Source organism: Hemitrygon akajei, chromosome 5, assembly GCF_048418815.1.
Source record: "Hemitrygon akajei chromosome 5, sHemAka1.3, whole genome shotgun sequence".
In the NCBI taxonomy this organism is placed as follows: domain Eukaryota; kingdom Metazoa; phylum Chordata; class Chondrichthyes; order Myliobatiformes; family Dasyatidae; genus Hemitrygon; species Hemitrygon akajei.
In genome coordinates, this window is record NC_133128.1 from 85,494,969 (window position 1) to 85,508,272 (window position 13,304).

The window sequence follows — 13,304 nt, forward strand, 5'->3', positions numbered from 1 at the left end:
CAGAGCTAGATGCAACCATCTAATCAGAGTAATCAAATCAGCAATTTTAAAAAAAACTGGAGTTAATACATTGTTTAGCCTGATTAGCAATACTCAACACAAATAGCAGAATATAGGTTTTCAAGGGAAAATAATAAAATTAGAGTACATGAACCTACTTCATATCCAAAGTTTTCTGCAACTCCGTCAGAGTGAAGGAAACAACATTCAAATCAACTGCTGCGATGAAAATGCAAATTCCCCAATATTTTCTCCTATTTTCCTGGGAGGAGAGAGCATTAATCATTATGAATATAGAAATCATAGTTAAAGCAAACAAGCACCACCATTTAGGCTTCAAATTGCTTGTGAAAAGAAACCAACAAATGTTGGAAATCGAAATAAAACCAGGAAATGATGGGCAGCATCTATTATGCTCATAATACCATTGAAGGCGATTTGGTGCATGCTGGCTCCCAAGACAGTAGTAACCCTATTTGTCCAATTCCCCTACTTTCCCTGCACCTGTAACTTACCTTCTCTCACACATCCATCAAAACTACTCTGATTCTTTTTGCCATTAATTTATAAGAAACGGCAATTTAAAGTAGCCAATTAACCTACCAGCACATCTTCAGGATGTGAGAAGAAATCCACTTGCTCATGGAAATATCATTCAAACTCCACACAAAAATCGTGGTTACGATCAAACTCAGTCCAGAAGCCTGTGAGGCTGCAACACTAACTGCTGCATCATCATGTCACCATTTGCAGTTAAGAGAGTATCATGACTAGCTGCATCACAACCTGATATAGAAACACCAATGCTCAAAAATGGAGAGTGGTGGATACAGCCCAGTCCATCACAGGAAAAGCCTTCCCACTCTGAGCATACTTACATGGAGCACTGCCACAAGAAAAAGCATCCATCATCAAGGACCTCCACTAGAGGCCATAGTCTCTTTGTGCTACTTCCATTGAACAGGAGGTACAGGAACCTTGGATTCCAGACCACCACCAGGTTCAGAAAGTTATTACCCTACAACCATCAGGTTCCTGAACCCACGTGTATAATCTCATTTACCTCAGCGTTGAACTGATTTCATAACCTACAAAACCCACTTTCAAGGATTCTACAACTTAAGTTGTCATATTATTTTTTATTTGCACAGTTTTTCTTCTTTTGCACATTGGCTGCTTGTTAGTCTTTGGTTATGTAAAGCTCTTCATGAATTATATTGTATTTCTTTACTTTCCTGTAAATGTCTACGAGAAAATGAATTTCAAGGAAGTATATTGTAAAATATACTATATGTACCATGGTAGTGTAGCAGTTAGCGCAATGCTATTACAGCTTGGTCTGTCAGAGTTGATGGTCAATTCTGGCATCATCTATACCCCCAGAGTCAATAGACAATAGGTGCAGAAGTAGACCATTCGGCCCTTCAAGCCTGCACCGCCATTTTGAGATCATGGCTGATCAATTACTATCAATACCCAGTTCCTGCCTTGTCCCCATATCCCTTGATTCCCCTATCCATAAGATACCTATCTAGCTCCTTCTTGAAAGCATCCAGAGAATTGGCCTCCACTACCTTCTGAGGCAGTGCATTCCAGACCCCCACAACTCTCTGGGAGAAGAAGTTTTTCCTTAACTCTGTCCTAAATGACCTACCCCTTATTCTCAAACCATGCCCTCTGGTACTGGACTCTCCCAGCATCTGGAACATATTTCCTGCCTCTATCTTGTCCAATCCCTTAATAATCTTATATGTTTCAATCAGATCCCCTCTCAATCTCCTTAATTCTAGTGTGTACAAGCCCAGTCTCTCTAACCTCTCTGCGTAAGACAGTCCTGACATCCCAGGAATTAACCTCGTGAATCTACGCTGCACTTCCTCTACAGCCAGGATGTCCTTCCTTAACCCTGGAGACCAAAACTGTACACAATACTCCAGGTGTGGTCTCACCAGGGCTCTGTACAAATGCAAGAGGATTTCCTTGCTCTTGTACTCAATCCCCTTTGTAATAAAGGCCAACATTCCATTAGCCTTCTTCACTGCCTGCTGCACTTGCTCATTCACCTTCAGTGACTGATGAACAAGCACTCCGAGATCTCTTTGTATTTCTCCCTTACCCAACTTTACACCGTTCAGATAATAATCTGCCTTCCTGTTCTTACTCCCAAAGTGGATAACCTCACACTTATTCACATTAAACGCCATCTGCCAAGTATCTGCCCACTCACCCAGCTTATCCAAGTCACCCTGAATTCTCCTAACATCCTCATCACATGTCACACTGCCACCCAGCTTAGTATCATCAGCAAATTTGCTGATGTTATTTTCTATGCCTTCATCCAAATCGTTAACGTAAATGGTAAACAGCTGTGGTCCCAATACTGAGCCCTGTGGCACCCCACTAGTCTACGAGAGCGGGGGCGCAAGAAGACTCTCTGACTGACCTCCCGGTAACGAACCTTGGCATGGACACAACAATGAATCAAGGAAGTGGCAATACTCTTGAGAAACCAGCAGCTGGACATGTTCTTCAGACCTGTGCGTGTGGCTGGACTAAAGTAACATCAATTCGTGGTCTTAAAATTCATCAAGGACGGAAGAAATGCTTGAAAATCTCCAACCTAGGGCCCCGCATTGACAAGATTCTGTTAAGAGGAAGGTCAAATCAGTCGGATGAAACTCAGCGGCAGGAAGAAAACCACAGTCCGCAGAGTATCAGCACCCTACAGGATGTGGAAGTTTCGGGCACAAGCAGCAGTCCAAGACACAGCCAAGTACATCGTAAAGTGGAGAAGATGCAAGAATGTAAGCCGTTGGTGAAATGGCCAAAGTCTAACAGCAAGGAGTGGGAAACCATTAATGTAGATATGAGCCTGATCTTAAGTGGCATCAAGGAATCAGAAGAAAAGAAGATGGAGAAGATGGGCGACCTGATTTACAGCTATGGAAAGGAGAAATTTGGAGTGAAGGAACAAGTCAGCAAGAATCCCCCAAATCCCGTCGTCTCCAGGAAATCCAACGACTTGTTAAAGAAAGAAGAGGCCTGAGGAAATTGTGGAAAAAAGCAACAGCAGAAGAAAGGGAGGGCATCAACCTCCTTCAAGAGGAGCTAAATCAAAGGCTCTCAAAGTTGTGCATAGCAGAGAATTTAAGGAAACGACGCAAAAAGAAGGAAAAAGCTAGAACAGACTTCTACAAAGACCCCTTTAAATATGTGAAAGGCATTTTCACAAAAGAGAAAAGCGGATCACTGAAAGCATCGAAAGAGGAGGTTGAAAGATATCTCAGAACCACCCCACTGATGAGCTAAAAGACGAACCGATACTTGTCCCAGCTGGACTCCGCCCTCCGCATATGGACATGTAAGACATAGTCTCTTTATGCCTGCCTTTAATCTCTCTCTTTTCCAACTTAAACTTTGAAATTTCAACTTTACTCAGTCGGATCTGTAGAGTAACAGTTATAATTATGGCTACTCTCAGAAGCGCCAAAAGAAATCCAGACCTGGGCAATGGGAAGCCCAAAAAAGCTGACGAATTCTCAGAGGAACCCCCCTGGGTGAAGAGACTGGAGTCTCAAATCAGCAATTTTGGCATTGAAATAACTCAATTAAAAGAGAAATTTGAAGGAAAAGTTGACTCTCTGAGCCTTGATCTTAAAGAAGTTAGTCGAAATACTGCTGACCTTTCTTCTCGTTTGGAAAAAGCCCAACAACGGATCGTTGATCTCGAAGCTCGATCACGTTGGAATAATATTCGAATTGTTGGATTAAAAGAGGAATCAGAATTGGCCGACACACTGGATTATTTTGCAAAAATGTTTCAGTCTTTATTTCCGGAGGTTTGTTTACAGCCTTCAGATATTGAAATGGCTCATAGAATCAGCACTTTAAAATTCTTGGATCAAGGTAAAAACAGACACATTGTTGTGAGTTTTCTCCATTTCAGAGACAAAGACCATATTATTCAGCTTGCAAGGAAAAAAAGTCTATTTCAATATCAAGATTCAGAGATTCGCTTTTTTGATTTTCCAAGCGAAATTGTTAAGCGTGCTGGATTCGCATCAGTTATGAAATTAGCATATCAAAAAAAGCTTTCTCCACTGCTCCAGTACCCAGCTAAATTAAGGGTTTTTGTCAAAAAGTCTGGCACTCATATTTTTGATGATCCAGCCGAAGCATTGTGTTTTATTAACTTTTTACCTGATGGATCTGATGATGAGTCTGAAGCTTGAATAATTTATAATGGCTTGATTGTCTTGCAGTGTAAAGACTGATGAGATTAGAAGATTTGATGGTTACAGAAAGTCTTTACCTTAAAATGCATTTTTACCTCTGAAAAAGACTGGTTTAACCTCAGAAGACATAGCGGGAGAACTGTTAAAAGACTGTAGATAAGTTTGAACCATTTAGAATTTTTTCTCTGCAGCATTTAAATGAATTAATTGTTTTTTTTTGTTTCATATGCTTTTGTAAAGATCTTTTAAGTAATTATTTGGATTTCCTTATGTTTTAAAGATAGGTTGGACAATTTAAAGATGGCGATTGTTTTTCTTTTGTGCAAATATTTCAAGAATTGTTTTGGATGTGTTTTTCTTCCCTTATCTAATTTTATGAAGGTTACTTTCAAATTGAAGGTCGTTTTGTTTTACAAGAAAAACACTTTCCTTCCAAGTTAATTATATTGAGATATATGTCGAGTGTAATGAGTTTTATGTTCGGTAGAGTAAAAAATTACTTTTTTCACTTTATTTTACTTAGGTAGGCGGAGTTTGTATTTGCATCTATGCGTTACTTGGGGCTTGCGTCGATTGATATCAACTTGTTTCTGTGCTTTGTAGTTTGGGTGTTTTTTAAATCCCCATTATGGAATCCCGGAGCATACGCCAATTATTTTTATTGCTGTTCAACTCCACCATTTTCGACTACCTTATCCTGACATGTGTCTAACTACTCTTTTTAGATACAAAGTTCCATGATGATATCTAAACAGTTAAATGTTTTAACTTGGAATGTTCGCGGATGGAATTATCCTATTAAGCGTAAGAAAACATTTAAAGTTATTAACCGATTCCAGCCTGATATAATCTTTGCTTAAGAGACGCATATCAGGTTTATGTGATAAAAATCGATTTTTTGAATTTTGGAAGGGTCCTCAGTTTCATGCAAACTCCCAGAGTAAAACTAGAGGTGTCTCTATTTTTATTGATTCCAATATTCCTTTTAATTAGGAGGATATTATAGCCGATGTTAATGGTAGATTTTTGATTGTTAAAGGAATAATTTGTAATAGGAAAATGGTTTTGATTAATAATTATGGACCAAATGTTGATGATACCTCATTTTTTAAAGCTGTCTTTGCTCTATAACCTGATTTAAATGAATATATGTTATTAATAGGTGGTGATTTTAATACTTGTTTAAATCCTTTAATGGGTAAGTCATCATCCAAACATCAACTCCCTAAACGTTCTGCATCACTTATTAATTCTTTTTTAATTGATTATGGTTTAATTAAGGTCTGGAGACATATGCACCCTAGTGATAGAGAATACTCTTTTTTCTCACATGCTCATAATAAATATTCGAGAATCGACTATTTTATAGTCGACCCTTAACTTTTATTTAATGTTCAGAAGTGTGAGTATGATGCGATTGCTATCTCTGATCATGCTCCTTTAAACTTAATATTTGAACTGAAAGATGTTGTTTCTACCAGACCATTTTGGCGTTTTCCAGAACATTTATTACAAAGTTCAGAATTTGTTGAGTTTATTGATGTTCAGATAAAAGAGTTTTTGCTCTTCAATAATATAGGAAATGTCTCAAAGTTAGTAATTTGGGATACATTAAAAGCTTATTTACGTGGTCAAATTATTTCGTATATAGCTAAACTGAAGAAACAAACAAGAATGGAATTAGATAAAATCTCTAAACAAATTAAAGAATTAGATAACATTAATGAAATCTCTCCAAATGTTTCATTTAAAAGAAGAGTAGAATTACAATCACAATATAATTTATTATTAACATATCCTATTGAAGGATATTTGCTTAAATTGAAAAGTCAATTTTATATTTTCGGGGATAAAAATAATAAGCTCTTAGCTTCCCAATTAAGAGCAGCTAGAGCTAAAAGGCAAATTTTAAAGATTCATAAAAATAATGGAGATATAGCAAGTAACCATGAAGACATTAATAATATTTTTCAAGATTTTTATTCTGATCTTTACAGATCTCAATTTCCTGCAGATTCCTCCAAAATGAAGGCTTTTTAACATAAGATTAAATTTCCACAAATTTCTGTTTAAGATCAACAGATGCTTGATGCTCCAATTATCGAGCATGAAATTCAGAAAGCTATTTTATCAATGCAATCTGGTAAAGCTCCTGGACTTGATGGTTATTCGGTGGGATTTTACAAAAATTAGAAAGATTACTTTCTCCATATCTTTTGGAAATATTTCATGACTCCTTTGAGAAGGGTAATTTACCTTCTTTTTATGAAGCATCTATTTCCTTAATTCTTAAAAAAGATAAAGATCCTGTTGTATGTTCATCATATAGACCTATTTCGCTATTAAATGCGGATGCAAAAATTCTCTCTAAAATAATGGCTAATCGCTTGGAAAATATTTTAACTAAAATCATCTCTATGGATCAAACGGGCTTTATTAAAGGCCATTACTTTTTCTCTAAAGTTCGGAGATTGATGAACATTATATATTCATCATTATCTAAACAACCTCAATGTGTTATCTCTCTCGATGCAGAAAAGGCTTTTGAGTTCAATGGCCATATTTGTTTAAAGTATTAGAAAAATTTGGTTTTGGTAATAATTTCAATAGGTGGATTCAAATGATTTATAAGAATCCTATTGCCACTGTCATTACTAATAACTGCAGGTCTTTTTTCTCACTTTCTCGTGGTACTAGACAGGGAGGTCCATTAAGCCCTTTATTATTTAATCTTGTACTAGAGCCTTTCTATAACATTACGTGAAGCCAAAAATATTCATGGTATCTCTATGAATGGAACCATACATAAGATTTCTCTTTATGCAGATGATCTTTTGGTTTTTATTTCGAATCTTGAGGAATCAATTCCTAATCTTTTGGAAACACTTAAAGATTTTGGTAAATTTTCAGGATATAAACTTAACTTGAATAAAAGTGAATTGTTTCCATTAAATGTCCCTGTTAGTATATATAATGATATTTCTTTTAGAATTGTTAATACATTTAGATATTTAGGTATTATAATTACTAAAAAATATAAAGATCTTTACAAAGCTAATATAGTTCCTTTAATGGACTCCATGAAACAACTATTTTCTAGATGAAATTCACTTACTCTTTCTTTAGTAGATCATATCCATGCTGTGAAAATGATGATTTTACCTAGATTTTTATATATCTTCCAAAATATACTTAGCTTTTTAACTAAAATATTTTTCGATCAAATTGACTCTCTTATTTCTTCCTTTATTTGGAACAATAAGAGACCAAGAATTAACAAGTATCCTTTACAAAAATCTAAAAAAGATGGTGGACTTGCACTTCCTAATTTAAGACTGTATTATTGGGCTGTGAATATCAGACAATTATGTTTTTGGTTATACTGGCTCAATAAGAACCAAAAACCATTATGGGTTGATTTGAAACTAAAAGCTGTTAAACAATTTCATTTAACTTCAATATTAGGAACTCCATTACCTTTACAGCTCTCTAAAATTCCAAATTTAAATCTTTACCCAGTTATTAAACAATCCTTACGGATTTGGGTTCAGTTTCGTAATTTTTAAAATTTTAAACAATTTAAGTTGTCTAGTTTTTTATATCAAAACTTTTCATTTAAACTTTCAATAACTGACCCCATTTTTCTCCTATGGAGAAATAAAGTGATCTGTTCTTTTATAGATTTATTTTGTGATGGTCAATTGATGACTTTTGAAGAGTTAATTAACAAATATTCTCTTGCTCATACACATATTTTGCAATATTTTCAGGTTAGACATTTTTTTACAACAATATTTCCCTAAGTTTCCATATATAGAAGAATCTGATTTGTTGGATACCATTTTGAAGTTGAAACCTTTAGTGAGAGGTTCCATTAGCAGAATTTATAATTTATTTTTGTCACAAAAAGAGAACCTACCACTAAAGATTAAACAAGATTGGGAGAGAGAACTTAATATGACCTTTGTTAATGAAGATTGGCTTCGAGTTTTGAAAAACGTAAATTCTTCTTCTATATGTGCCAACCACTGTTTCATTCAATTTAGAATTGTTCACCGTTATTATTTAACAAAGGAGAGACTATCAAAAATATTCCCTAGTATAGACAACCACTGCGATAGATGTAAAACTGAAGTAGCTACTTTGTCACATATGTTCTGGTCATGTTCTTCATTAAAATCGTTTTGAAAATCTTTCTTTTCTACAATTTCTAAAGCTCTGAAAATTAATTTACAACCTAATAGATTGACTGTTCTATTTGGAATAGTTCCGCATCATATTCAGGGTGTCTCATCTTCAGATCAACATGTAATTGCATTTGTTATACTACTGGCAAGAAGGGCTATTTTATTAAAATGGAAAGACATCTCTTCCTCTACATTAATTGAATGGTTCTCTCAAGAAAATCTTATCGCGGTGCTTTGGAAGGATAGATTAGAGAGCTCCTCTAGGGAGGCTATTTGGGTGGAATTGAGGAATGGGAAAGGTGTAGTAACACTGATAGGAGTGTATTATAGGCCACCTAATGGGGAGCGTGAGTTGGAAGAGCAAATGTGTAAGGAGATAGCAGATATTTGTAATAAACACAAGGTGGTGATTGTGGGAGATTTTAATTTTCCACACATAGATTGGGAAGCTCATTCTGTAAAAGGGCTGGATGGTTTAGAGTTTGTGAAATGTGTGCAGGATAGTTTTTTGCAACAATACATAGAAGTACCGACTAGAGATGGGGCTGTGTTGGATCTCCTGTTAGGGAATGCGATAAGTCAGCTGACGGATGTATGTGTTGGGGAGCACTTCGGGTCCAGTGATCACAATAGCATTAGCTTCAATATAATTATGGAGAAGGACAGGACTGGACCTAGAGTTGAGATTTTTGATTGGAGAAAGGCTAACTTTGAGGAGATGCGCAGGGATTTAGAGAGAGTGGATTGGGTCAAGTTGTTTTATGGGAAGGATGTAATAGAGAAATGGAGGTCATTTAAGGGTGAAATTATGAGGGTACAGAATCTTTATGTTCCTGTTCGGTTGAAAGGAAAGGTTAAAGGTTTGAAAGCGCCATGGTTTTCAAGGGATATTAGAAACTTGGTTCGAAAAAAGAGGGATGTCTACAATAGATATAGGCAGCATGGAGTAATGGAATTGCTCGAGGAATATAAAGAATGTAAAAGGAAACTTAAGAAAGAGATTAGAAAAGCTAAAAGAAGTTACGAGTTTGGTTTGGCAAATAACGTGGAAGTAAATCCGAAAGGCTTCTACAGTTATATTAAAAGCAAGAGGATAGTGAGGGATAAAAGTGGTCCCTTAGAGAATCAGGGTGGTCAGCTATGTGTGGAGCCGAGGGAGATGGGAGAGATTTTGAATGATTTCTTCTCTTCGGTATTCACTAAGGAGAAGGATATTGAATGGTGTAAGGTGTGGGAAACAAGTAAGGAAGTTATGGAACCTATGACGATTAAAGAGGTGGAAGTACTGGCGCTTTTAAGAAATTTAAAAGTGGATAAATCTCCAGGTCCTGACAGGATATTCCCCAGGACCTTGAGGGAAGTTTGTGTAGAGATAGCAGGAGCTCTGACGGAGATCTTTCAGATGTCATTAGAAACGGGGATTGTGCCGGAGGATTGGCGTATTGCTCATGTGGTTCCATTGTTTAAAAAGGGTTCTAGAAGTAAGCCTGGCAATTATAGACCTGTCAGTTTGACATCAGTGGTGGGTAAATTAATGGAAAGTATTCTTAGAGATAGTATTTATAATTATCTGGATAGACAGGATCTGATTAGGAGTAGCCAGCATGGATTTGTGTGTGGAAGGTCATGTTTGACAAACCTTATTGAATTTTTTGAAGAAGTTACGAGGAATGTTGACGAGGGTAAGGCAGTGGACGTAGTCTATATGGACTTCAGCAAGGCCTTTGACAAAGTTCCACATGGAAGGTTAGTTAAGAAGGTTCAGTCGTTAGGTATTAATGCTGGAGTAATAAAATGGATTCAACAGTGGCTAGATGGGAGATGCCAGAGAGTAGTGGTGGATAATTGTTTATCGGGATGGAGGCCGGTGACTAGCGGGGTGCCTCAGGGATCTGTTTTGGGCCCAATGTTGTTTGTAATATACATAAATGATCTGGATGATGGGGTGGTAAATTGGATTAGTAAGTATGCTGATGATACTAAGGTAGGAGGTGTTGTGGATAATGAGGTGGGTTTTCAAAGCTTGCAGGGAGATTTATGCCGGTTAGAAGAATGGGCTGAACGTTGGCAGATGGAGTTTAATGCTGAGAAGTGTGAGGTTCTACATTTTGGCAGGAATAATCCAAATAGAACATACAGGGTAAATGGTAGGGCATTGAGGAATGCAGTGGAACAGAGAGATCTAGGAATAACAGTGCATAGTTCCCTGAAGGTGGAGTCTCATGTAGATAGGGTGGTGAAGAAGGCTTTTGGAACGCTGGCCTTTATAAATTAGAGCATTGAGTACAGACGTTGGGATTTAATGTTAAAATTGTACAAGGCATTGGTAAGGCCAAATTTGGAATATTGTGTACAGTTCTGGTCACCGAATTATAGGAAAGATATCAATAATTTAGAGAGAGTGCAGAGACGATTTACTAGGATGTTACCTGGGTTTCAGCACTTAAGTTACAGAGAAAGGTTGAACAAGTTAGGTCTCTATTCATTGGAGCGTAGAAGGTTGAGGGGGGATTTGATCGAGGTATTTAAAATTTTGAGAGGGATAGATAGAGTTGACGTGAATAGGCTGTTTCCATTGAGAGTAGGGGAGATTCAATCGAGAAGACATGATTTGAGAGTTAGGGGGCAAAAGTTTAAGGGAAACACGAGGGGGTATTTCTTTACTCAGAGAGTGATAGCTGTGTGGAATGAGCTTCCTGTAGAAGTAGTAGAGGCCAGTTCAGTTGTGTCATTTAAGGTAAAATTAGATAGGTATATGGACAGGAAAGGAGTGGAGGGTTATGGGCTGAGTGTGGGTAGGTGGGACTAGGTGAGATTAAGAGTTCGGCACGGACTAGGAGGGCCGGAATGGCCTGTTTCCGTGGTGTGATTGTTATATGGTTATATGGTTATAAGTAATGTTATGTCTCAGTTTGGAAAAAATTAGAAGTAGAACTTTTGATCCTCGATTCGATTTTGAGAGAAGATGGGGTTCTTTTGCCAAATATTATCATTTAATTTGAATTATTCTACATGGTTTCCTTCTAATTTTTTTTTATAAATATGAATTGGTGGTGGATGACTCTTTTTTTTATATTTAGATGATGGTCAAACGTATTGCTCCAGGGGGTTGATTCCTAATGAGTTTTTTTCCCTTTTTTTTGTAGTTAGTGGGGCTTTTTCCTAGTTAGATGGGGTTCTTTTTTTCCCTTCTTTTTCCTATATATATATATATATATATAATTTTTTTCCATTTTTATATATTACGATCAGCTTTTTTTCTTCAGCTTTATTAATTGTATACATATTAATCTGTTGAAGTTTTGTATCATTTTATAGCTGTAGAAGATTATGTCCCAATAAAAAGATTCTAAAAATGAAAATGAAATGTCCCAGCTGACATTCCGCCAATCTCACCCCCACAACATCTATTTAACATCAACCCTCCCAAGCTGAGTGAGGTGAAAAAGGTAGTGAGGAAGGCATGATTGGCATCAGCACCAGGCCCTAATGGTGTTATGTACTGTGTCTACAAGAACACCCCAGATGTTCTGAAATTCCTCTGGAGAAACAGGAGGGTTGCGTAGGAAAAGCAAGTTACCCCCAAAGCCTGGAGAACAGCAGGGGGAGTTCTGATCCCAAAAGAAAAGAATTTGTCCACCATTGAACAGTTTCACCAAATAAACCTTCTGAACATAGAAGGCAAGATCTTTTTCAGCAGGTTGGCGCAAAGACAAAATATCTGAAACAAAACCATTTCATTGACACGTCAGTCCAAAAGGCGGGCATAGCAGGCTTCTAGGGATGCCTTGAACATACCAGGGTCATATGACATCAAATCTAGACAGCTAAGAAAGAAGGAAAGGATCTGCATGTCTTGTTCCTTGACCTGGCCAATGCCTATGGATCAGTTCCTCATTCCCTGCTGTGGACTGCTTTTGAATTCTTTCAGGTGCCTGCAACAATAGCAAATCTGGTAAAACACTACTTCCAGGATCTGCAAGTTCCTCTCACAACATCAGACTTCACCACAGCTTGGCAACCACTGGAAGTAGGCATCATGGCGGGGTGCACCATCTTCCCATTGGCCTTCACTATGGCAATGGAGCTCATTATCAGAGCCTGAAAATGGGTTGCGGGTGGAAAACGGCTACAGTTTGGTCAAAGGTTACCACCGATACGAGCCTATACGGATGATATAACAATACTGATGACAACTGTCCCCTGCACCAAGAGACTTCTGCAAAAGCTTCATCAAAACATCACATGGGCGAGGATGAAGATCAAGCCCAGCAAGTGCAGAAGCATCTCCATTGTCAAAGGTCAAGTCACGGATCAAAGATTTCATATCTGTTTCAGAAATGCCAGTGAAGAGCTTGGGTCAATGGTATGACGCTAATCTCAAGGACACAGAGCAGTTTAAACAACTCAAAAAGGATACCATCACTTATATAGCTCGCATCAACAAGACCTTGCTGCCAGGAAAACTCAAGCTGTGGTGCTTCCAGTTCAGCATACTCCCAAGACTCATGTGGCCTTTAACAGTGTATGAAATCCCCATCAACAAGGTGGAAAAGCTCGAAAGAGTGATTAGCACACATGTGAAACAATTTCTTGGACTTGCACGATGCTTAAGTCCTGTTGGACTGTACGGGAACAGCAAATTGGAATTACCAATTACAAGTCTTGTGGAAGAATTTAAATGCACCTGTTATGATCCCAGCCCCCTCCTTTGTGAGAATCGCAAGAGCCCTAGTGAAGTGGGGGTCAATGACCCAAGAGAAGAGAGAGATACGTGCGGTGTCCCTCGTTTCACGGCGAGACAAAAGCTGGCGACTGTGGTCATTGTCTTGTGGAGACACCTTTGTGAATTGGGAACTGTACTACGTGTATACCCTCAGGG

The 13,304-nt window shown here is 37.6% G+C and overlaps 1 protein-coding gene across 1 annotated transcript in view; it reads right to left on the minus strand.

Moving 5' to 3' along the window:
* The window catches only part of rb1 (retinoblastoma 1), a 307,448-nt gene that overhangs the window by 264,588 nt on the left and 29,556 nt on the right, over positions 1-13,304 (minus strand). Inside the window, exon 3 of the mRNA XM_073045946.1 lies at positions 159-262. Within this exon, the coding sequence (XP_072902047.1) occupies positions 159-262 (104 nt within the window). The remainder of the gene's footprint in view (positions 1-158; positions 263-13,304) is intronic.